The sequence below is a fragment of the Uloborus diversus genome, chromosome 1, assembly GCF_026930045.1.
Source record: "Uloborus diversus isolate 005 chromosome 1, Udiv.v.3.1, whole genome shotgun sequence".
NCBI classification, from domain to species: domain Eukaryota; kingdom Metazoa; phylum Arthropoda; class Arachnida; order Araneae; family Uloboridae; genus Uloborus; species Uloborus diversus.
In genome coordinates, this window is record NC_072731.1 from 14,014,835 (window position 1) to 14,042,358 (window position 27,524).

Here is a 27,524-nt window from a genome sequence, read left to right on the forward strand (position 1 = left end):
GTCGGCTTAAGAGCAAAAATCGTACAAATGCTTACTGATAGATTTTGTGCTCCTTATTTTCACTCAGCAATTTAATTAATTTAATGCAGGGGTGCCCACTTATGGGAGGGAAGGGGGAAGTCATTCCGAAGAATGCACCATTGACATTTTAGGGGAAGGAGTTGAAGTGCTCCCCTTTTTTGGGAGGGGGGACCCTTGATCTGGGGGTCACGAAATTGACTAGGGGGGGGGCACAACGCACAACTGCAAATGACAATATGCTGGAGGAAAAATCAATTTCAACATTTTGAACCTTTAAACTCATAATGAATAATTATTTTCACTTCCGTCTTTTTTCCTCCTTCTTCCTTGTATTTTTACTCCTAGCTTGCGTTCGACGAGGAGCTACCAATGGCTCATCGAACACAACCCTAGTTGAATGTTTATCAGTTTCTTCTCCACTTTTATCTAATCTTGTTCTGGCCACACAAACTAGAATTCAGTCAAAAATGGCGTCGTTTGTTCGTGTATTTAAACATGGTTCTGCATTCTATAATTTGTTGGAACGTAAGGTAAATTGTGCTCCAGCCTCTTCTTTAAACTGAAAGGAAAGCTTGCTACTCATTGTCTTGTGGCTAAAGTATCTTTTTATTCTTAAAACTTGATAAGTACTTTTGCTTGCCTCATTAAAACCACGTGATTCATTTGTGCAGACGATGCACGATGTCCATGACGGATAACCCACCAATGATCGCTGTGTTTTCATTGCAAACTTCATTGATCATTCCAACATGTGACCAATAGTGCCTCTCTAAATAAAAATACATATGTTGTTTACAAATATTTGAAACAATAAAAAATTTCGTTTAATATGATACAAACATATTGGAATCTTAATGACATTTCGTTTGATATATGTTATCGTATGGAAATAAATCAAATTTTTTCAAGATTTTCTTTTTTTTTTCTATTTTTTTTAAATTAATTTAAAAATTTTAAAGAGAAATAATTTGTTTTAACAAAGTGACCTTTTGATTTCTGCAGTTTTTTATTTTCATCCTTTTTTTTTAAACAATTTTAATGTGCTGCATTTTTTTCCATGAAAAAATTCCCTGTAAAAATTTTTTTTAAAATAATGTTGGTTTGTAATCATACATTTTTTTTTTTTTTTTGTGTATTTTTCAATAAAGAAGTTTTTACTTTTGAAGAATATCTATATAATAATCTATGGAAAAATGTATGGATGTAGAAACATTTAAATGAGGTTAGGATTCTTCACTGAATAATGAAGAAAAACAGTTAAAAATTTAGATGACTGCTTTATATAAACCTAAATAGTTGCTGCAAACTACACTGAATGCTCTAAGTGTTTGATCTGAATTTGTGAATAGTTTTCCTCTTATGATGCACTTGTCAAATCGTAAAAATTTAGTGGAACTCTCCTTCACTTTTTTTGCATTTAGTCTTATAATTCGATAAAACTTTATCACATGGTTATGCTTTGGTGTTCTCGGGTCATTTAAATATTTAATTAATTTTAGTAAGTGCATAAAATGTACACCATTGATAAGTACATACCATGGACTGGCTTTTTTTGTTGTATCTAAGACTTTTAGATAGTTGATGCAATGAAACACATTTGATTTTCTTGTCATTTTTGGATCTAATTTTCCAGAATTTCGCTTAATATTTTCTGGTGTAGTCCTGGGTATGTTCCCAGATAGGAGAAAAATCAATTAAATCGAAAAGTGTAGGAACACTTACATTTAAGAGAATAAGCAGGGACTGATTTACGACAGGGCATTCGGGGCACCAAAGGAAAGGGGGCACCAAATTTCTGTCATCAAATTTTTTTTCTGGGACCAGTGTTCGGGGCCTCTAACTAAAGAGAACAAAAAATTTTTGTCATTTGATAATTTTTTTTACTAAATGAAAGCACATTAGCCAATTGTTGCGGAGAACGATCATTTTCGCTATTGAAGAGAATTAAGTGTCCTTTGCGCACTCTCATTTCTGATGGTAAATTATCTTTATTAGCTCTGTTATCAATAGAATTAAGTTTGACCTAAAACTTGATTATGGGACATTATAGATGAATTTACTACAAGAAAACAAAGGTGAAAATATATAAAGAATCATTGATGCGCAGAAAGCATAATCTGAAGGTCATTTCTGCCTGTGCGACTAGACGTTTGTGTTAGAATATATAAGGAGGGGGATGCAAGTATACAAATTAGAAGTCTAAGTCCATTCTTCCTCGACTATACCTAGGGCTTAACTTGCTTTCAAGCTCATGGAAGCTCAGCTCAATCACTTCTTTCAATTTCTTGAGCCTTTTTACATATTGAACTGAATTCAGACTGCATATTAAAATAAGCTCTGAAGACTAGAGAGCACTGAACTTGTTTTATTTGATGGCCAGCAACGCTCTCATCTTTCCATCCTTCCCAGAGCTGAGGTAATCTGTTGTTTAGAACGATTAATGGACATGACTATCTGCAGGCCTATTTGCATAAAATCAATCTGACAGATTCGCCTCTTTATGTGCTTTGCAACACCTCTGTTATGACTGGGGAGCATCTCTTTAGTTGTCCTCTCTTTTTGACATTCATTCCAGTAAAGACTGTCAAGCCCGTACCTCCTCTTGAGCTATTTCAAATCTGTACAGGACTGCAAGACGCCTCATGTCTGAAAAGATGATGTTGGGTGTAATATAAAAAAGAACTCCTTTCGTTAGAAATCAAGCACTGAACCACTGACAACACCTCCTTATTCTTCATCAGTTTGAAAATCCCTGGTTTGGACATTTACTTCAGGTGCTTTCAACATTACATATTATACATGATATTTATTAATTTTCTTATGCATTTCTTCTTTTCAATAGACTGCATTTGAGGTCTTAGCTGTTTGCAGATATAGTATGATCCCTGATATGGCAACCAATGTTTCATATGCCACCATTAAGGCACCAATGGCATGGATAATTTTTATGCCCAGTTTCCCACCAGATGGAGACATTTAGCCCTCTTGTGAAATTGCACTAGGAATTTAATTTGGTTGTGAGTGCCTCAGCCAAATGAAAACTATACCATCCAGCTGACAAATACATAAGCTTATTGTGTGTAGTTTGTATTAAAATGTTACCTCATCCAGCTGTTTCTAAAAGATATTTTTTTATTTAGTGTGCTGCTGCAGTTGTACCAGTACGTTACCTGAACTTGCAAGAATATCAAAGCAAGCAGTTGATGAGTGAATATGGGATTTGTGTTCAGAATTTTAGAGTAGCATCCAACGTTAATGAAGCAGAAGAAATTTCTCATTCTTTTCGTATGTATCAATCCTTTACGTAGTATTATATATAAATATGTGTATAAATATATATATATATATATATATATATATATATATATATATATATATATAAAATTAAGCAAACAGAATTACAAATATAAATAACAAATGATGATAAAAAGGAAAAATGCAAACAGCTATTAAGTAGGAATAGATAAAGAGTGAATCCAGAGCTCATCAGCCGTGGAGGATTCATTAATTATGGTCAAAAGACCAAAATTTTTAACTATGAACTAGAAGAGAATGTTTAAGCTCCAGTACATGTAATAAAGAGTAACAATGGGCAAACGCACCACTTGCTACGCTAAAAACAATAAACTAGAGCTCAAACCTAAAACTAAAAGCAGGGGGTTTCGCCTCGACTAATTAGGAAAACAAGTTCCGATAATTAGCCTTCCACGGTACAGTACCTGCCTATAACAAAATTGTCTTACCTTGAAATCCACGTAACCAAAACCAAATCCATTGTTCAACCTGATAATAAACATTCCATTTGTCAACAAAACATTAAAAACAAAAAATTATATCCAGAAATCAGTCCAAAGACATACCGAGTCGCCTGTTTTGCACGTGTAAAAAATTCATCCACCCTGTGATTCATAAAAAATGGTTTGTCACGGTTGTATCATACATTTACACAGTTAAACAGTTTCAAAAGATGCGAAATGTTCATCGAAGGCTATACTTAAGCAAATGTTTTCAACTAGATTTTTAGGGAAGTTATTATTAAAAAGTAAGTTTTTGAGTACTGAAATTTCTTGCTTAAATGCAGAAATGGTATTGCAAATTCTTTTAATTCTGATAGCTTGCGAAACAATAATGCCAATAAAAACCTTTTTACTTAAGCAGGAGGAAAAATCTTGTAAGCTGTTAACTGTGAAATTGAATTCACGTCTTTTATCATAGATTGTAGTGGAGCAATTTGAGTCAATTTGTATGTTGATATCCAGGAAATTAAAGCTATTTTGATCAGAACTGGTCTTTTTGAGCGTTAATGAACTATGATAAATAGTTTTGCTAAGTTCAGAAAAATTAGGAAAATTTATAACCAAAAGGTTATCAATGTATCTGCAACAAAGAGGTGTAGAGGAAGGATTGTCAATTAAATATTTTCTCTCATAATATAAAAGAAAAAGGTTGGCTAATGTAGAGCTAAAATTAGCTCCCATTGCTATGCCATTAATTTGTAGAAAACATGAATTACCATTTTTGAAAAATTATTGAAAACACAAAATTTAAAAAGACCAAGAAAAAACAATTCATTAAAATCAAGGGAATCCTTGACTGAATTAAAAAGTTCTGAAACAGAGGAAAAAAGTTCAATGAGTGGGATATTGGTGAAGAGGTTTTCAAAATCAAATGTTTCTAAGTAATTTATATCAAGCATATTAAGTAAATTGATCACTTCAACACTATTATTAACAATCCAGAACCAATTCATTTGTTGAAGTTTAAGTTGTTCAAGACTTGAACCTCTCTTGAAAACCTCTTCACCAATATCCCACTCATTGAACTTTTTTCCTCTGTTTCAGAACTTTTTAATTCAGTCAAGGATTCCCTTGATTTTAATGAATTGTTTTTTCTTGGTCTTTTTAAATTTTGTGTTTTCAATAATTTTTTCAAAAATGGTAATTCATGTTTTCTACAAATCAATGGCATAGCAATGGGAGCTAATTTTAGCTCTACATTAGCCAATCTTTTTCTTTTATATTATGAGAGAAAATATTTCATTGACAATCCTTTCTCTACACCTCTCTGTTGCAGATACATTGATGACCTTTTGGTTATAAATTTTCCTAATTTTTCTGAACTTAGGAAAACTATTTATCATTGTTCATTAACGCTCAAAAAGACCAGTTCTGATCAAAATAGCTTTAATTTCCTGGATATCAACATACAAATTGACTCAAATTGCTCCACTACAATCTATGATAAAAGACGCGAATTCAATTTCACAGTTAACAGCTTACAAGATTTTTCCTCCTGCTTAAGTAAAAAGGTTTTTATTGGCATTATTGTTTCGCAAGCTATCAGAAGTAAAAGAATTTGCAATACCATTTCTGCATTTAAGCAAGAAATTTCAGTACTCAAAAACTTACTTTTTAATAATAACTTCCCTAAAAATCTAGTTGAAAACATTTGCTTAAGTATAGCCTTCGATGAACATTTTGCTTCTTTTGAAACTGTTTAACTGTGTAAATGTATGATACAACCATGACAAACCATTTTTTATGAATCACAGGGGTGGATGATTTTTTTACACGTGCGAAACAGGCGACTCGGTATGTCTTTGGACTGATTTCTGGATATAATTTTTTGTTTTTAATGTTTTGTTGACAAATGGAATGTTTATTATCAGGTTGAACAATGGATTTGGTTTTGGTTACGTGGATTTCAAGGTAAGACAATTTTATTATAGGCAGGTACTGTCCCGTGGAAGGCTAATTATCGGAACTTGTTTTCCTAATTAGTCGAGGCGAAACCCCCTGCTTTTAGTTTTAGATTTGAGCTCTAGTTAATTGTTTTTAGCATAGCAAGTGGTGCGTTTGCCCATTGTTACTCTTTATTACATGTACTGGAGCTTAAACAGTCTCTTCTAGTTCATAGTTAAAAATTTTGGTCTTTTGACCATAATTAATGAATCCTCCACGGCTGATGAGCTCTGGATTCACTCTTTATCTATTCCTACTTAATAGCTGCTTGCATTTTTCCTTTTTATCATCATTTGTTATTTATATTTGTAATTCTGTTTGCTTAATTTTATATTTACTTGGCTTTTTAGTTTTGCTACGTTGCGCATCTATGGGCTTTTGGTGTGGTCTTTTCAATATTTTTCACTTTTTTATTATTATGTATATATATATATATATATAGGTTTTGTATTCTTTTCTTCAATATTATTTAATCTAAAGAAGTTCTTCTGCTCTTATATAGAAGTTTGCTAAGACATCATTTGGAGTATGCTGTTCAGTTTTGATCTCCTTATCTTAAGAAAGACAGTAATGTATTGGAAAGGGTTCAAAGGTGGGCTACAAGTCTAATAAATGAACTTTCTCATTTGGACTACTATTCCAGGCTTAGAAGGCTAAAAATGTAGTCTTGAGCTAAGAAGAGACCGAGGGGACATGATTCAGATGTTTAAATTTATTAAAATGAAAGATGTTACGGGGCTGAATTTTAGCACTGAAAACAGGACAAGGGGTCATTGTTTTAAGCTATTTAAATCTCGGGCTAACATGGATATTAGGAAAAATTATTATTTTAGCAAGGTAATAGAACCTTGGAACAGCTTACCGAAGAGGTGGTAATGAGCAAGGGAGTAGATAGTTTTAAGAGGGCCATTGATCTTCACTGGGGATTGTAAATTGACTAGGACCAATCTAGCTGGGCCCAGAGCCTGTTGCTGGTCGTCACTTTTGTATTTGCATTTTAAATCAAAGTAATGAGAAATGTACATACTTTTTCTTATAATTGTAAAAACTCTTTGGAGGCATCTGTAATGCTAGTTTTGCATGAAACTCAGATTAAAGAACTTAACCTTATTTTTTGATACAAAAACTATAATTTCTGTCAAAAAGTTTAAGCATTTTAAAAAATGAACTATTTTTCAAACTTTAACATAAGAAAATACTCTATTTATACTATGCCTTCGAATCAAAAAGATAAAATTTTGTCTAGAATATCTTGACACCATAAAACCATCCAAGAATATATAATAACTCAAAAAAACTAGCAAAATATCGATCTTTCAATGCAACCAAGTTCCAAGAACAGGCCGACGAGGGGCCATGTCAGCCTAGTTGAAATGTTTGGGCCTGTCTCAGAATCGATGTGGTATAAATTTTTCAAGTTTTAGAGGGAGAGGGGGAGTGGCGACCAAACTGACAAAGGGGCCGCTCACCTTGACTCTCTGCTGCCCTGTCCAAGAAAATACCTTAATTTATTCTGCGGTACTTTTTAAATTAAGTTATTAATTGAAGTAGCATTTTATTCAAAGCTATTTTATTCTTGCGTCTTTCTTTTTCCAAAAATACTGTTCATGGGAGCAAGCGAAAGATTTTGTGCCATTTTCACGTAATAAACTGCAAAACAAAATATTTACAAAGGCTCATTCAATCCATGAACTGGTCAGTGTTTAATCAGAAAATGAATTAAAAATCTGAAGTGGTAAACTAAAGTTTATTCTAAACAATATCTTAATTGCTAACACCTTAATTTGTTAGAAACAAATTAATATTTATTTAAGCAAACCATTTTCTTTTTGGATAAAATATACTATATCATTACCCCATTGATCATAGTAAAATTATGTGATTTTAAATTCGAAATTTTATCAGAGAAAGTTCAATGGTTAAATTGTATTCCAGAAAGCTTCATATTTTTTGTTGTGATGTTGTTTCCTTGAATACAGTTAGTCATGTGACTACCATGAGTGTCTAGAATTTTTTCTTAAAAATTTTTTATAGAATAAGTATTCTTGGTAAACAATTTTATTGAAATAAATTTGCAGAATAATAATTCAATTACTGATTTATATTAACACAATTATTACATTTTTCTAACTGGGTGAATTTTCTCTGATTAAAATTTGCAGTTAGGCACAGTCCAAAGCTCATTCTGTAGAAAACTCACAACTGCAAACCAGAGGCGGCAAAAAGTAGGGGGAGGGGGAGGCAAAAGAAAAAAAACGTCAGCTAAAGCCATAGGGTTTTTATCAGCAACAAAAAAAGTGAAAAAAAAAAGCATTTTCCTTTAGGCTGGTTTTGAGAGCATATGCATGGTAATTGATGTAGATCTAACAGCTTTTTAGCTCATGTTTTTCTTAAGATTTTGATGAATTATGTACACAATAACTTTTCTTGAAGAAACACTTAGAGATGAATTAGACTTACATTATTTAACCCGAAGTATTTTGAGATGTCACAAACACTTGATAATAATTTCATTAAGCAAGTATGGCTTGTTTAAGTAAAACAATTGATTTACTTATATCTAAACAATGAATACATAAGCTAAAAGTTACTGCTTCTGATATATAATGTTTGGTAAACAGATATACAAAGTTTCTAACAAATAACAAATAATTATGATCTGAAAATTTTAACATTTCTGCTTTTTTTATAATTTCTAGTTTTGATTTCTAAATTAGGAAATAAAATTTAAAAAATGAACCATAAAAAGGGGGGTGCCCCCCCCCAATTGCCTCCACTGTTGCAAACTATATAATAACTATAAAAGTAAAGGTAAAGACTTATGCTGTTTATATAATGATGGTGTAAAAATATAAAGACATTTTGAATTCAAATTTAGTAATGAATTTTAAAGTTATAACCGAACATGAAAGATTTCATTAATGGAAATGAATTTTTAAATTGTAGATGTCGAAGAATATGTTATTAAAGCTCAAATCTTAGCTGGTGGCAGAGGTAAAGGTACATTCTCAAATGGGTTCAAGGGTGGTGTAAAACTGACAAAAAAGTAAGTAATTTTTCCCCCGCAGTTTACAAGCACATTGTGTTGTACTTTTAACAGCTGCAGTAGTATGTAATTTTTCTATTTTTCGTTATTTTCAAAAGGTGTATTGCAAGTTATTAGCATACAGTTGTTGTATTAACCAGGACTTGAAAACTAGATTGCCTGACATTCCCGGGGCATGTAAAAATTCCGATTAGGCATGAATATTTTACCCTTGTTGAGTTGAGTGGAACTTAAAGAACTACAACAAACAAATTATTTGCATTTGACTTTTCAGGTTTTGAAAACATATAAGCTAAGCTTTCTTTTTTATGAGTACAATGATACTTACATTTTTCTTCCCTCTTTTTAAACATTAATTCAAATGATGAAACTCTTAATTTTATTATTGCAAGACAAGAAGCAAATAAAATGATTTTCGTGCTTGTCATCCTATTTTTTATATGTTGTAATTTTAGCTTCATTATGCTACTTTAAAAAAATTGTTAGTTTTATTTATAAAATATAGTATTTTTTGTTCACAACTGTATGGGATAATAAGTAACTGATCAAAAGCATCATAAGTTCATGAAATTGTGTACATTTTTTTTTACAAATGTCTAGTGAAATTTGAAACTATGTTATTTTGTATTCACATTATTATAATCTAATAAAGAAAATTAGAATTTTTTTTTAAGAAACATCATGTAGAAAACTAAAATCCATAAATAACTTGCCGCTCTAATGAAAAGTCTATGTACTTTCTCAGTGGGATCAAGTATCCCCCATGAAGGGATCATGTATCCCTAAATATAGGGATACATGATCCCTTTATGAAATTTTTGAAAAAAATATTTTACCAAAACTATCTGTTTCATTTCAACCAAAAAAAAATACTGTCGGATTGAGAGAAAAAATTATGTTTCTTCGCGTACTTAAAAAAAAAAAAAAAAAACACTGGTAATTTACAGCAGAGAAAAAAATTGAAAACTAAAGTGGGGATTAAGTAGCCCCAGTTGCCCCTATATATAAACATTTTAAAAGTTGGACTTAGCAGCACGACATTTTTTAACCTTTAAATAATTATGAAAGGACATATTTTAATTCCATCTTCCCCTACTACAGTGAAACCTCTCAGGAGCGACCACTCTCCGTTCCTAAAAAAAGTGGTCGTTAATGGAGGTTGGTCGCTTTTAGAGGTCATTAGGTCATTTTTTAACATGCAAAGGTGATATAGCAACTATGGAAATTATTCATATTCTTCCTGCAGGGTAATCAAAAGCAATAGAATAAGAATGTTTAAACAAAGAAACTTCTTTTTTTTTTTGAAATTTTTAATGTAAAATATAATTTTTACATGAGTTTTACATTTAAACACTATTTAGTAGCATTACAATATGTAAAGAGATTTGCCTGTTTCAGGCTTTTAGTTTCGTCTGAAACAACTTTAGACTCTAAAGTTAGACTTCAGCTAAAGCTTTTAGCTGTAAAAATAAGTTATTAATGTCCTCATCATTAGTGCAATCTGAGTGCAACATAAGATTATCTGTCACTGTTAGAGTTTGTTGAGCTGACAGCCTTGGTCGTACAGCGTCCGTCAACCCCGCGTTTTCATCACCTTCATTAAATGTATAACATCAATACGTTTCTCGAGCGTGAGGGGGGATTCCAAGAAGCAATCCTTTAGAGAACTTCTATTCTTATCACCCTTCCTCAATGATAGGGAACGCACGCCTGACTTGACTGGTGGTATACCTGTGCAACCTTTTAACTTCCCAAGGGTCCGAAAAACTACGCCCTTCTTTTTGTGACATTTTTGAGGTTTAGAACAGGAGAAGACAAGAAAGGAACATGTTTGAAACCACAGGGAGAATAGATTTTAATCCCTTATTCTGGTTTCTTTCCACTTCTGTTAACAAGAGAAGACTGATATGTGTGCAAACTAAATGTTCTATTGCTTTTCATTTGTTGTCTCTCTTTTTTGGTTTCTAACGAAAAATTCCTAGCATTTGTTACAGCTGAAGTTTTCGATATGCCGGTCGTTGTGAGAGGTTTCGATGGTCTTTCCCAGAGGTATTTTAGCATTAGGTATATACGGGGGAAAATCAGTGCCATGGAAAATTGGTCGTTAATAGAGGTGGTCGCTGTATAGAGGTGGTCGTTCATAGAGGTTTCACTGTATTTATTTAAATTTCTATTATATATGTTTTATATTGAAATAATTCTTAATTCAGATATAAAGCGGTTAAATTTTTGATTAATTCTATATGACAAATTCAAATATTTTTGTTATTATAGAATTAAAAAAAAAAGCATGTAAAATTTTTATTTGGGCATACATCTTTTAGACAAGCATGCTCGTCAGGGCATCTAAAATTTTAATTATTTTTCTCGCCCTGGTATTAACAGGAAGACAGGCATGTACCATATTTCATATATACTTATTGATACAAAACAATCAATGCGCTTTGTAAACTATTTGTATCCTATTGGAAATTGGCATGTAAGTATAAAGAATAAAAAAAGGGATCAATTTAGTATGATTTGTGTTTCAAAGCACAACTGAAATGTTAATATATAGGAGTGGAGTCAAACTTTAAAATTTCTTGAATACATTACTTTAAAATTAATTTCAATACCAAGAGATTTTAGAAATAAATTAGAGGTGGAGAACAAAACATTTAAGAAATTTCAGTCAATTTGCTCATGATGTGTACAAAAACGATCATTCAGTAATTATAATTGCTTTGCTGTTGGTTTGTGTAGCTGTATTAACTGATTATCAAAAACAATGTTTCCTTTGCTTTTGTAAAAACTGATACAGTAAAATCATGTTGCACAATAAAACATTGTTAAGGTAGCTAATTTGTCTCCTATTTTTCTTCAACTTAAATGTTATATTTTGAAAATAGCTTCTACTGTAACTATTTTCAAACTGTTTAAACATGTCTGATTTTTTTTTCTAGTCCAAAAGATGTTCCGAATATTGTAGAACAGATGATAGGGCACAAACTTACGACAAAACAAACACCGAAAGGTGGTGTTCTTGTCAACAAAGTAAGTTTTTTTCTTCTATTGATTGCATGCTGAAAACTAGTGCAGAATTGAATATATATATATATATATATATATATATATATATATATATATATATATATATATATATATATATATATTGGAGATTATTTAGCATCAATTTGCTTATTAATTTTAGTACTTGAATTTAAAAATACTCTGAAAATAATTTTTGAAACTTAATAGAAGCAACCATTTCTGTTGATGATGCAGTTTAAAATTAGGTTCATTGGTATACCTGAAGCTTAGCTTTAAAAACTGATAAATTTATAATCTTTATCATATTTTCTTGAAATATAAATAAAAGTTTCATATACTTTCAATAAGAAGGAAAAAGAACTTGTTTTCTAAGTGTTTTCAATTAAATCTAACATAAACCAGCTGATGTGTGCATCACATGACTTCCTTTTACTCCAATTTAATGTCATTTCCCCATTATTCGCTATTTTAATGTGATTCAATATTTATTCTCTAAATATCACCAACAATGGCCAAATTGAAACCAAAAAAAAAAAAAAAAAAACTCCGCCAAATTTGTCGCCAAGTTGGCGACAAAACTTGGCGACCAAAAGACTGGCGATATATCCCCGAGTGTCCGACAAATTATAACGCCACTTGAGTTTACATCGAAATTAACAATGATTTCCCCCCAAAAAGGTGCAAAAGACCCCCTTAGGAACATCCGAAAGCAACCAAAAGGGGAGGTGCACAACTAGACCCCACTACGAGTCTATGTACCAAATTTCAACTTTCTAGGACATACCATTTTTGAGTTATGCGAGATACATACGCACATACACACATACGCACATACATACAGACGTCACGAGAAAAGTCGTTGTAATTACCTCGGTGATGGTCAAAATGGATATTTCGCGTGTCTATACATTCTTAGGCACTTTTCCGCATGTGGTCGAATCGAAAAAAAAACTCAACATTCATTTGGGGGTGAGCAAAATGGAAATTAAGGGCGATTTTTGAGTGAAAATTTTTTCGCGAATACAATACTTCCTTTTTTGTAAAAGGAAGTAATAAAGGACACTGATATGCAAAGGAAGGAAAATACAGTAGGCACCGCCAGGGCCGCGCCAAGCCTGTTCGGCGCCGTCGTGCAAATGGTTTTTGGGCACTTCTATGCTCTGACGTTTGAGGAAAATATAGTTAACGCCTGGAGGGAGGTTTTGTAGACAAATATAAAATGTAAAAAAAATATGTTTGGCATTTGATTTACAAAAAAAAAAGAAATGTGTGAGTTTTTAATTTCGCAATATGGTGTATGTTTTTACTTCATATCTCAAAATTAGCAAGTAGCGCCTCTGATGTGCTAATAATGCATTTTGGAAGAAGAAAATATTTTAATATCTAAGTTAAAGCAACATTGAATATCTCTAATCTCTAAGTGATGAACAATCAATAAAACTTTTGTGCCTGTCAAAACATGACAACAGGAGCATTGGCACAACTAGAAATTAGTCCTAAAAACCTAAGCAGTATTCTATGATATTAAGAGAAGATGTTCAAAGGCTCTTCCAATTTAAATTTTTTGTAAGTCATGTTTGAAAAACCTAATTTTTGATGATATTTAAGAAAGGAGGTTCGGAGGCTCTTGCCCGAATATTTTCTGAAATTGAAGTTTAAAAACGTGATTGTAAGACCATATTTAGTAACAATAGCGCTGGCAATCTTTCGAAATTGAAGCTCCTAAAATGCAATTTTGAGTGATTTTTGAAAGCAGTTTTAAGCGATGTTGTTTTTTATTCGGAGCTCTCACGAAATTGACGATCTGGAAACTAAGTTTGAGATGCTCCGTAATGCTTTTGGCCTGGAATGGAGGAGGAAATTCGGAGGAGTAGCATTTTGAAAACTTCCTTATTTTTAAGCCAACTAGAAAAAAGAAAAATAATAAGGAAAAAAGAAATAGGCTGGTGGTGGGGGAGTAGCTGACTAATTAGCTGAAGCTATTGAAAATTTCTAACTCCAAGATTTCTTTTTAATAGAAATTCAAGTTTTATCCCAACATCATTATTTTTCCTTTTTAAAATCCCTTTGTTTTCCAAAGAGGCGTTTTCCCCCCTTTCAACAGTAGATATTTTTGAAAAACATTCAACTAAGCATTCTGGAGGAGAAGGGGGAGGGAGCACGGGGTGAGATGCAACCAAAAGGGTGCCCTATGGACCCTACCATCCTCTGGTTGCATCACGGAATAGGAGGCAGGGCTGGATTTAGGGGAGGGCAAATGGGGCAAGTGCCCCGGAGCCTCCACAACAAAGGGGCCCCCACAATGAAATTTTTCAAAATATCCTAACTTTCACGGGTCGAAAATATCGGATATATACATATATATCAAAATATTCGGATATATATCAAAGTACCCAATATTTTCGAAAATATGACGATCTTTTCAAACCCTGATTAGGGGTGCCTCCACTCCTTCGTTGCCCCAGGGCCTCCACACTTCCAAATCCGGCCCTGATAGGAGGGTACATATTATATTTCTAAACTGAAGGATGATGTTGTAGAGGATATTTCACTTTAAAATCTGAAACTGAAACTCGCCGATAAAACAAATAGTTCTAAAACACAAAATCGTGAAAAAGGCATCAATTTAATATCTAAAACAAACACATTGTCCAAAGCTAATTCTTTACTTTAATACACAAATAGCTAAAGAGAACGGGGTTTGTAGGAATTGAGTAATTATGGTCGTCATTACTTTTCGGAACTAAAAGGTAAATCTAAGTTATTCTCGACAAAATATGCATATAACGCACAAGTAAATAATATGCAAATGTGCTTACGTATTTTTTTTATGTATGATAACATGATGCAGTGGAATGACTATGAACAATAGTTAAAAATTACAAAAAGACACATTGCACGAATTATAATATAACATATAATATATTCACCGCAAGAACCAAAATTGGGAATAGCAAGTTTCTAGCGCTGCTTCGTATGTTCAACTTTGTGAAATTATAGACATACCGAAATAACAATCATGGCTCCACATATGAGACAGTGAGAAGGAAAGGGATGTCAGTGGCAAAATTAAGAATTTGGAGATAACCAGTATGCATGGTAGGTGAACCTCTCCTCTGTCTTGGGGCAAGAAATGGTACTAGTAGCCCTGGTAGTTGCTGCTGTACAGCATGATTTAGAAAATAATTTCAATGAAAGCCTACCTAGGATGTTATCTTTAAAGGTGTTTTACTCAAAACTTGAAAATGTCCAATTACATCCCTTTGCTTCTTCTCGCTGCCTCATATGAAGAAAATTGCTAGTGTATGCATCAATTAGCATCCTGTATTTTCAGTGTAAAAGATTGTGCTTTTGAATAGCATATTTAGACACAACAAGGCAATAATTTTTCCTTATAGATAGGCATCAAGTAGGATTGCTTGTTTCAATGAGCAGTATAATTTCACCGCTACTTTCATAGATACAATGAAAAGTTCAATTTTTTTTTGGTTTGAGATCCTCCTCCTCCTCCCGCCCTCCCCATTTGCAGCATTTTTGATTAGTGGAGCTTTTAGACTCTGGCACCATCGTGCACCGCATGACCTTGCACATACGGTCTGCGCGGCCCTGGGCACCGCTTAATATGATCACTTTGGGATAAATACAGTTTGATAACTGTAACCAATTGATAACAATAACCGAAAAGAATCCAGAGCACACGAAATGGTGATTTTTTTTCCAATTAAGACTCATTTATTTTTACAACTGCAAATTAAAAGTACAATGACTTAACTAAACTCAGTTTTAAATTATAACAGAATAGACTAGTCTTTCTCTCCAAAAAAAGTCAAGGATTGATTTTGACTGAACATCTGTTAATAGTAAAAATACATGCTACAATGAAGATTTGTAATCTAAAGGGATAAATGTTTATTAATGTTGTCACCTCAAAATTCAAATTGCATCTGATATATTTCTGCTGAAACTATAATATCTTAAAATTTGTTATAGTTATGCTTTAGGTTTTGATAAAACAATAAGATTAAATTTTATGAATACAAATACAAATACAAATGTGACGACCAGCAACAGGCACTGGGCCCAGCTAGGCTGGTCCTAGTCAATTAATTAGTCCCCAATGAAGATCAATGGCCCTCTTAAAGCTATCCACTCCCTTGCTCATTACCGCCTCTTCCGGTAAGCTATTCCAAGTGCCCACGACCCTGCTAAAGTAGTAGTTTTTCCTGATTTCCAAGTTAGCCTGAGATTTAAATACCTTAAAACAATGACCCCTTGTCCTGCTTTCCCCGCAAAAATTTAATCCGTTTACATCTTTCATTTTGATAAATTTAAATAACTGAATCATGTCTCCTCTGACTCTCCTTTGCTCCAGGCTATACATGTTAAGCCTATTAAGTCTGGTATCATAATCTAAATCTGAGAGTCCCCTTACTAATTTAGTTACCCTTCTTTGAACCCTTTCCAATACAAAAATATCTTTCTTCAGATAAGGCGACCAAAACTGAACAGCATACTCCAAATGAGGTCTTACTAAACTCCTATATAAAGGCAGAAGAACTTTCTTAGATTTGTTTGAAATAGACCTATTGATGAACCCAAGCATTTTGTTGGCTTTGTTACTAGCAATACTGCACTGTTGACTAAACTTGAAGTCCTGATTTATAAAGACACCCAGATCCATAACATTATCTGCCTGATTTATGACTGAACCCTGTAAACGATATCTCATACGCTTATTTCCAAGACCTAAGTGTAGCACTTGACATTTCCCTACATTAACTGCCATACCCCATTTATCTGCCCACTTAGTAATATGATCTAAATCCTCTTGCAGCTGTTTTACTTGTTCTTCATTTTCGACAATCCCCATAACTTTTACATCGTCAGCAAAACAATTCATGCTTCCAGAAATATTTTCATTGATGTCATTCATAAATATAATAAACAAAAGAGGCCCTAAAACTGATCCCTGAGGAACCCCACTTAAAACATCACTCCAATTAGAATGATTTCCTCTCACAACTACTCTTTGCTTCCTACCAGTAAGCCAATTTCTAACCCAAAGTAAAGTTTTTCCTCCTATTCCAATGTCAGCTAACTTGCTGAGAAGAGCAACATGCGGTACCTTGTCAAAAGCTTTTTGAAAATCAATATAAACAACATCCACACATTTTTTGTTATCTAAAGCTGAGGTAACCTTGTCGTAGAAATGCAATAAATTAGTAGTACAGGATTTACCTTTCCTGAAACCATACTGCAAACTAGTCAACAGACTATTAGTCTCTAAGAACATCATGATCTTAATTTTGATCAAAGTTTCGAAAATCTTACAAATCACCGAAGTCAAACTCACAGGTCTATAATTCCCAGCAATACCTTTAGACCCCTTCTTGAAGAGTGGCGTTATGTTAGCCAGCTTCCAGTCCTCTGGCACCGTCCCCGAGTTATAAGAAGCATTGAAAATATTCAAAATAACATCCACTAATTCCTCTGCACATTCAACTAAAATTTTTGGATAAATATTATCTGGTCCCGGAGCTTTAGTTGCTTTAATCTTTTTCAAATGAAATAAAACCTCCTCCCTGGAAAATACAAAATCCTCAAGCTGTATAATAGCTTGTGTCTTGTTAGTGTCAACTGTTGAGATACAGTTATCGTTAAACACACTGGAAAAAAAGTTATTTAGAACATTTGCAATATCCCTATCGTTTTGGATTAAATTTCCATGCTCATCAACCAAAGGCCCAATTTGACTGTTTCGAGCTTTCCCGGAATTAGCGTAAGCAAAAAACCTCTTAGGGTTCCCATCAATGTCATCTGCCAGCCTTTGCTCCAATTCCCTTTTCTGAATCCGTACCAAATACTTAAAATTTCGCCTTGCCTTACCATACTGGAGCCTCTCCGCACTCTGACCAGTTTCTTTAAACTTACGAAAAGTGGCTTGCTTATAATTAAGAGCTTCTTTAGTCTCCCTGGAGAACCACATGGGCCAAATTTTGGTACTAACACCTTTTCTCCTAAATGGAACATAGTCCCCAACGGTTTTAGCAAGTTTATCCTTAAATTCCGTCCACTGCTGATCTACGTCGCTATTTTCCAACCCTGACGAAAAAACCTCTTTCAAGCTCTGCCTAAGTGCAACAAAATCGGTGTTTCTGAAATTGGGCACAAACCTAAAATTATCATCTTTGCACACTTCAAATTTAACCCGGAACCTAATGCTGTTATGATCACTATCTCCAATATGCTCCCCTACACTCAACCCCTGAACAATACTACCTATGTCACAAAAAACTAGATCCAAAATGGCCTCCTCTCGAGTTCCCTGAGTTACAACTTGATCTAAGAAACAGTCACCAATTACTTTTAAAAATTCCTCTTCTTTGCCATTACCAGGATAAAAATTATTCCAATCAATACTCGGAAAATTGAAATCCCCCATTATGATAACGGATCCCTTACTAGACATGTCACTAATAATACGGTACATCTGTTCATCTTGTCCCTGGTTTGAATTAGGTGGCCTATAAATGTTTCCAAAGCGTAGCTTTATGCCCTTACTGCTCATCAACTCCAGCCAAACCATATCAATATCAGTAGGCTTATCATTTATGACCAATTCATTGCAAATAAAATTGTCTCTAACATAAAATAAAACCCCACCACCTCTTTTACCTACTCTATCCTGTCTGAATAAATAATACCCAGCAATATGTAATAACTCTGCATCAGATTCGGTAGCCCATGTCTCTGTAATTCCGATAACATCCAACTTCTCATCCATAACTATGCTTTTCAATTCATCCATCTTGTTCCTAATACTGCGAGCATTGGTATAGAAAACTTTAAGCATGCCTAAGTTGCTTTTATTTAACACCCTGAAATTTCCTAAATTACAATTGTTAACATTACTACTCTTGTTTGTCACTTTATTTCCATTTCTAGCAATACCCAAAAACATTACATTCTCTCGATACCTGGTGCTTGAACCATGCCCCCCATTCCAACTTAGTTTTTTGACTCCAAAGCCCTTAAAATCAATCCACTAACCATTTTGACCCCTGTAGAGCTCAGATGCAGGCCATCCCTAGCAATCCAATCCCGTTTACAGTGACTCCATACATCAATGAACCTGATACTGCGCTTTTCGCAAATTGACTTCAGTAGCAAGTTCATACACCTCGCACGTTGATTTAGCCAGCTCCTATGCACTCCATACCTGGGAAGCAAACCAACCACTTGGACATTCGTCGAAAAGCTGGTTGCTTTATCCAACAGGGATTCCCATTCCCTAGAAAACTCCTCATTTTTACTGTGGCCTACATCATTTGTTCAGACCCACAAAGTAACCATGTCCTCCTTATTCAATACTCCCTTCTTTTCAGCAACCATATTAACGTCTTTTACCCGAGCCCCTGGTAAACAACACCTAGCCACCTTACGCTTTACTCTCCCAACTGTGTTACCCACCTCCCTTACCATAGAGTCCCCCAAAATTACACCCTTAGTTTCCCAATCTAACTCCTCATTTGAAACTTCCCCCTGAATCTCTGGAACATTTATACCCTCTACAACTGGCTTACACCCTAATGCTAACTGGGCTTCCAAAACTAGCATCTTAAGTCTTAAGTCTGAGAGTTCAGCACATTTAGTGCAAATATAATCCTCTTCAAAAACAGACTCATTTTCCCCCTTATACAGGCAGAACATATGACATAAATCACAATGAATGTGTTTTATAAGTTTGATTTTTATTTTGGTAATTTTCCAGTTCGCTTGCAGCTTCTTTGACAAATCGTCAAATGACAACTCACTCGTCATAAAATAAGGCTAGCTATTTGCTCGACATTTGTGAATTGGTAATTGTCTTTTAACAAATTTTTAAATTCTTTGAATAGGTCATGATAGCTGAAGCCGTTGATATAGCTAGAGAAACATACCTTGCAATTCTGATGGATCGAGAAAGCGGTGGTCCTGTTATTGTTGCAAGTTCCGCAGGTGGTGTAGATATTGAAGAAGTGGCTAGTAAGACCCCTGAACTAATACATAAAGTATGTTTTGTTTCATACCATAGAATATAGTGTTAAAATGATATTGATTTTTGAAATGTTTTTAAATATGTATACAAATACAAAAGTGCCGACCAGCAACAGGCTGTGGGCCCAACTAAACTGGTCCTACAATCCCCAGTGAAGATCAATGGCCCTCTTAAAACTATCTACTCCCTTGCTCATTACCACCTCTTCCGGTAAGCTGTTCCAAGGTTCCACTACCCTTCTTAAATAATAATTTTTCCTAATATTCATGTTAGCCTGAGATTTAAATAGCTTAAAACAATGACCCCTTGTCCTGTTTTCAGTGCTAAACTTCAGCCCCGTAACATCTTTCATTTTAATAAATTTAAACAGCTGAATGATGTTCCCTTCGTCTCTTCTTTGCTCAAGACTGTACATTTTTAGCCTTCTAAGCCTGGAATCATAGTCTAAATGAGAAAGTTCATTTATTAGCCTTGTAGCCCGCCTTTGAACCTTTCCAATACATTAATATCTTTCTTAAGATAAGGAGACGAAAACTGAACAGCATACTCCAAATGAAGTCTTACCAAACTTCTATATAAGGGCAGAAGAACTTCTTTAGATTTGTTTGAAATAGATCTATTGATAAACCCAAGCATCTTATAGGCTTTATTACTAGCTATGCTACACTGTGTTGGCTAAACTTTAAATCCTGACTTATTAAGACGCCCAGATCAGTAACTTTGTCTGCCTGACTAATGACTGAACCTTGCAAACAATAACTTGTACACTTATTTCCATGTCCTAAATGTAGCACTTGACATTTCCCAACATTAACAGCCATACCCCATTTATCAGCCCACTCTGTAATATGATCTAGATCCTCTTGCAGCTGATTTGCTTGTTCTTCATTTTCTACACTCCCCATAACTGTGACATCATCAGCAAAACAATTCATGTTCCCAGAAATATTTTAATGAATATCCTTCATAAAAACAATGAACAAAACAGGCCCTAACACTTATCCTTGAGGAACCCCGCTTAAATCCTCACTCCAATTAGAATAATTTCCCCTTACAACTACCCTTTGTTTCCTTCCGATCAGCCAGTTTTTTACCCAAATGAATGTTTTCCCTCCTATTCCTATATCAGCTAATTTGCTAATTAGAGCAACATGCGGTATCTTATCGAAAGCTTTTTGAAAATCAATGTAAACAACATCTACAGGTTTCTTATTGTCCAAAGCCATGGTAACTTTGTCGTAGAAATGTAATAAATTAGTTGCACAAGATTTACCTTTCCTGAAACCGTACTGAAAACTAGCCAATAGATTATTAGTCTCTAAAAAATTTACTATCTTAATTTTTATCAATGTTTCAAAAATTTTGCAAACCACCGAAGTTAGACTCACAGGTCTATAATTTCCTTCACTCTCTTTAGACCCTTTCTTGAAGACCGATGTAATGTTAGCCAGCTTCCAGTCCTCTGGCACTGTCCCCGAATTATAAGAAGCATTGAAAATATTTACGATTACATCTGCCTCCGCACATTCAACTAAAATTTTTGGATAAATATTATTTGGTCTCTTTAATTTTTTTCAAATGAAGTAAAACGTCATCCCTGGAAAATACAAAGTCCTCAAGCTGTACTATAGCTTGTGTCTTGTTGGTGTCAACTGTTGAGATACAGTTATCGTTAAAAACACTCGAAAAAAAGTTATTAAGAACATTAGCAATATAGCTATTGTCCTGAATTAAAATCTCGTGCTCATCAACCAGTGCCCAGTATGAATTATTTGGAACTTTCCCCGAATTAGTGTATACAAAAAACCTCTTGGGATTCCTGTTTATATTATCTGCCAGTCTTTGCTCCAACTCTCTTTTCTGAATCCATACCAAATACTTAAATTTACGCCTTGCCTTACAATATTGGAACCTATCTGCGTTGTGACCAGTTTCTTTAAACCTATGAAAGCGGCTTGCTTGTAATTTAGAGCGTTTTAGTTTCCCTGGAGAACCACATCGGCCAAATTTTAGTGTTAACACTCTTTCTCCAAAAGGGAACATGATCCCCAACCGTTTTCGCTAGATTTTCCTTAAACTCTGCCTACTGAAAGTTCACATTGCTATTGTCCAGTCCGGAAGAAAAACTGCTTTTACACTCTGCCTAAGTGCCACAAAATCAGTATTTCTGAAATTGGGCACAAACCTAAAATTCTCTACATTATGCATATCAATTTTAATCCCAAACCTAAAACTGTTGTGGTCACTATCTCCAATGTGTTTCCCTACACATAACCCCTGAACAAAACCTTACATGTCGCAGAAAACTAGATCCAAAATCACGTCCTGTGGAGTACCCTGAGTTACAATTGTTGATCTAAGAAACGGTCACCAATTACTTTCAAAAATTCCTCTTCTCTGCTATTACTATGGTAAAAATTATTCCAATCAATTCCTGGAAAATTAAAATCTCCCATTGTGATGACTGACCCCTTGCTTGTCACTAATAATACTAAACATTTGTTCATCTTGACCCTGGCTTAAGTTGGGTGGCCTATAAATGTTCCCTAAACATAGTTTTTTTGCCCTTATTGCTCATCAACTCCAGCCAAATCATATCTATCTCATTAGGTTTATCATTAATTACCCATTCATTGCAACTTAAAGTGTCTCTGACATAAAATAAAACCCCCACCACCTCTTTTACCTACTCTATCTTGTCTAAACAAATTATACCCAGCAATAGATAATAAATCATTATCATTTTCGGTAGCCCATGTCTCGGTAACTCGAATTATGTCCAACCTCTCGTCTATTATTATGCTTTTCAATTCTTCCAACTTGTTCCTAATACTACGAGCATTTGTATAAAAAACATTAAGTAAGCCCATCTTACTTTCATTTAATGCTGCGAGATTATTTGAATCCCAAATGTTAAAATCTTTTCTTATTAGCCACCATATTTCCGTTTCTACTAAAATCCCAATAGTTAGTACCCTTTCGAATTCTGCTCCTTAAACCATGCCCCCCATTCCAACTTAGTTTTTTGACTCTGAATCCTCTAAAACCAAACCACTAACCATTTTGACCCCTGTAGTGCTCAGATGCAGGCCATCCCTAGCAATCCAATCACGTTTACATTTACTCCACACATTGATAAACCTGATACTATGCTTTACGCAAATTTCCTTGAGTACCAGGTTCATACACCTAGCCCGTTGGTTTAACCAACTCCTGTGCACTCCATATCTGGGAAGCAAACCAACCACTTGGACATTTGCTGAACAGTTGGTTTCTTTGCCCAACAGGGAATCCCATTCCTTTGTAAACTCATTGTTGTTACTATGGCCTACATCGTTAGTTCCTACCCACAAAGTAACTACATCCTCTTTATTAAATACCCCCTTTTTTCCAGCAACTCTATTTACATCTCTCACCCGAACCCCTGACAAACAAATGTTTGGAAAGGAACCAAGTTTTTCAATGTAGACCTGAAAATTCAAAATTGAAGATAGTCACCAGTAAACGATAGACACTTTTAGTTTTTATAGCCACTTTAAAAAAAAAAGCATTAGTAACCAGGTTTTTTTTCTTTTGACAGACACAAAGAACACTCTATAGTGTGACTCTGGTTAATTGAGCACTGACCTTGATAATGTTTACCTGTTTTGGAAAAACCTGTTATACTGCTGCAGATTTGTGAGTTAGAATACTATATCCCAGAAACTTGACTTCACTGCATTCCTTGTTTAATGCTGAAAATTTTCAAATCTGTATTGATGTGCTTAAATTATAAATGCGTAAAAAATATATAAATTTAAATATTTCATATTACAAAAGCAACTTTAGCTATCATATGTTTTATGTGTATGTAGTGCTTCAGGTACATTTCATCACATTTAGGATAGGGCCTCTCTTTAGTAAATGGAGAGTCCAGTAAATGCTAAATTAACCCATTAATTTTAACTATTTCAATGCACCATTAATAGTACATGAAATACACTGCCAGCTCAGCTGAACTGAACCATTGCTTCGGTCACTCGTCTGGTCTGTGCTACTGCTAATTCTATATTAGCTACCAGTTTGTTTGGCACTCTTGGCTTCCTTAAGAGGTTTTCCAGCTCCAGCTCAGTCACTTTCCTATGCCCGGCTGATGAGTGCTAATAAGCACGAAACTGCACTCCTCGGCTGGAAGTGACTGAGCTGGCAGTGTATTTCATGTATTTCTGCTTTAGCCCGGGCTAATGGGTGGTAATTTACTGAATGCACCATTAATAGTGTTTTTTCCAGACATTTTTAGGAGGATTCTGCACCCCTGTCCCTTTAACACAACCTACCATGCGTCCTGCCCTCCTTTTTGTATCTCTTTGCAGCTTTGAAGTTATCAGCATTTAATCCCAAAAGCAAACCTTTATCAAAAGGTAAAAATTCTTCCAGCCTGACATTGAATTGTAGCTGCCTCATTTCCATTATCGACAAAAAGGTGTGGGAATATTGTATTACAAAACCTAGTACTTTTTTCACCACAAAGTTCTTTCGGGAAGCCTAAATGCAGTCAGTTTGCAATAACTGGAAGCCTTATAACTCAAATATTCCTTTATCTCTAAGTTTTCATGGGGTCCAAACTTTTGAGAAGGTTTTGGGAAATTTCCATAACTCAAACTACGAATAATTTTAGCCGGTCCCTTGGGACTTTGGGATTATTAAGAGTTGCCTGTAATTGAATTTAAAGACCCTGTCCCATTTTTGATCTTGAGAAAACACTAATTAAGAGGAAGTAGTGTTTAGCGGAACACTAACCTTAAATAATTAAAAATAAAAAGTCAGAGGAAATTCTGTACATTTTAAAGCCATGTTTTATTTTACTGTTTGTCTAAAAAGCAAAGTTCAGAGTAACATTGGCTATCTTTTAATTTTTTTAATTGTTGACAATAATTAAAATTTTTATCATTTAATTTTATAGGAAATAATAGACATTTCCAGAGGAATTACTGACAGTCAAGCTAGAAACGTAGCTCAGAAACTTAATTTTAAAGACGACCTCCTTCATCAGGTAAGAATAATATAAGTTGCATAATTTTGTCTCATTAATAGTTCGTTTTCAAATCCAATGTGTGCAAGTTTTTCCAACTAGTAAGTAAAATGAAACTGAAACAAATAGTTTCAAAAAGATAAATCCCCCCCCCCACACCCATTTTTGCATTTTCCATGCTGCTAAGTTTATTCTAAAAACAAAGTAAGAAAATATGCTTCACTAAATTTTATATGTGCATTTCTGATTTTCGGTGCATGAAATATACTTATAGAGGCGTTAAAAATATTTCTACTTATCCTGTACCCTGTTGCAGTAGTAATTTTCCTGATTCCAAGATTAGCTTGGGGTTGGAAGACCCTCCATTTTAGTGATTTTTAACAACTTTGATCATGTTACTCTTTACTCAAGACTACCTGTTAAGCTTTCTAAACTTGGTATAATAATCTAAGACTGAAAGTCCCCTTGCAAGTAGCCCTCCTTTGAACCCGTGAAGTCAGCGCTTATATGTTATGAACATCGAGATATGACTGAGAATAGATATATTTAAAAATAAAATACATTTAATGTTGCAAAAATAAAAACATATTTACAAGGATTACAACAACCATTTTAAGAAAGAGAACTGAAGCTTATTAAATTTAAAAGTAACTCAAGCACATCTACAAGCAGCTTATGTAAGATCATTTCTTTCTGTCTAATGAAGCAATATCTTTCTTAAGATTAAGAAACCAAAAACAGCAGAATGCTCCAAATGAAGTCTTACCAAACTTCTGTATGAAGGTATAGTCGAATCCCGCTACAACGCGATTCGACTTACGCAAAATGGCTATAACGCGAGTTTTTCATGAGTAATGTATTTTTTAGTGCGGACACAAATTACTCGCCTGCAACATGAAATTTTTCGGAAAAGAGCAGCATAGAGTTAGAATGAGCTACGTTGACACTAAATATTGGTTTTGTGAATGGACTTTCATCCCTTTAGCATCACTGAAAGCGGACGTTCACCCACTGTATTAAACTAAACAACGCTTTGCTTTAGTTTATACAAATAACTGCTCCGATTCTTAACTTTTTTTTCATTTTACATATGAACATTAATAAAATACATTCTGATAACATTCTAATCGTGCTGCATAAAAATGCTTCGTTTTTTAAATTATAAATATATTTACTATATCTATACTGTTAAGTGCTATAATAATGCTGTAGTGTACATACTGTAATTACCATACTGCTTTATTTTAAGTTTCTCTCCCCCATTAATCATTGATTTTGTGCTAAATTACAGAATTTCATGTCAAATAATAACGCTTTTTCTAAAATACAGAAAAAGTCGGTTCTTTGTAAAAAATACTGCAATATATAGTTAATAAATGGTTTGAAACAATTTGAAGGGTTTTTACAAATGTCTGAAACAATTGGGTATGCTTATAAAAAATTACTAAACATACCTTGTTCCACAACGCGAAATTCCGACTTACGCGAGGTGTCTTGGAACGCATCCCTCGCGTAAGTCGGGACTCGACTGTAGTAGATTTCTTTTACATTATTGATGGTTCCTTAATTCTGGCGTTTTAATTTTAAAAATTCATTTTTTGAATTGTATTTAAAATGTTTATTTAAGTATTAAAGAATGACTTGGTTGGTATGTAACAGGTAAGATGCTGCCATGAAAATTAGTATTTATCAGACTCAAAAAAAAAAAAAAATAAAACTAAATAAGTCAAAATTCGAAGTGCAAAGTGATCTTTGGAGGGCTGAATGACACCAAAATAATTGATGAGTTGAACTATGCTTCCCGACAGTTTTAATGGAAATTCATAACCTTTTGTGAAAATTGTTTTCTGAAATTAAAAATGATTACTTTTATTCAAAAAAAAAAAAAAAGTCTGATAAAAAAACAGCATTACAATTTTTGTGCTTTCATAATGTTTTTATTGCTAATGTATTTCCCAAAGTTGCTTTTCTGCAAAGATATAAATAAATAAATAAAACAAATGAATGAATTTGTTCTTTTTATACATTTATGAATTAAGGACTGAAAGCTCAAAATTGCAGATAATTTTGAATAAAATTTTGAATAATGATATAATTTGAGTTAGAACGTTAGAACGCAGCTTCGGCCTGACCAAATCATGAGCTGTGATTCTGACTATTCAGCAATATGACGATTTATGTTGTCTATTTTTTTTGGACTATTATTGTATGAAATATTGTCTTTAATTTATTTTTAACTTAAAAGTTTGGGTGTATTGAACCAGAAACCCTTCTGTAATTGATAAAATATTATATTTAATTTACAAGTTAAATAATTGAAGTTAATAATTATGCATACAACACTAATTGTTTTAAAACAAAGCTATTAATATATTTCATGAAGAATTCTTAAAACATTTCTTGCTTTGAAACTTATGAAAATAATAGTGTCACTAGTGTTATTTTCTACTAGGGCAGATCTGCCCATAATGGCACCCTTAAGGAATTTTATTTTGTTTAATAATTATAGGTATAATATCCAAGTTTTTATGTAAATGCATTAATGTGTCTACAAAATGTAACCAATTACATAGTCACTGATCAAGATTATCTAAAACCTCTAATTGTAAAAATTTCAAATGATTGTCAAGAAGTAAT

The 27,524-nt window shown here is 33.7% G+C and overlaps 1 protein-coding gene across 1 annotated transcript in view; it reads left to right on the plus strand.

The window, feature by feature from the left end:
- The first annotated feature begins 418 nt into the window (after positions 1 to 418).
- LOC129234434 (succinate--CoA ligase [GDP-forming] subunit beta, mitochondrial-like) overlaps positions 419 to 27,524 on the plus strand; it is a 36,654-nt gene continuing 9,548 nt past the window's right edge. The window contains exons 1-6 of the mRNA XM_054868434.1: positions 419 to 551; positions 3,162 to 3,306; positions 8,709 to 8,808; positions 11,751 to 11,841; positions 19,737 to 19,889; positions 24,819 to 24,908. Of these exons, the coding sequence (XP_054724409.1) occupies positions 489 to 551; positions 3,162 to 3,306; positions 8,709 to 8,808; positions 11,751 to 11,841; positions 19,737 to 19,889; positions 24,819 to 24,908 (642 nt within the window). The 5' untranslated portion in view covers positions 419 to 488. The remainder of the gene's footprint in view (positions 552 to 3,161; positions 3,307 to 8,708; positions 8,809 to 11,750; positions 11,842 to 19,736; positions 19,890 to 24,818; positions 24,909 to 27,524) is intronic.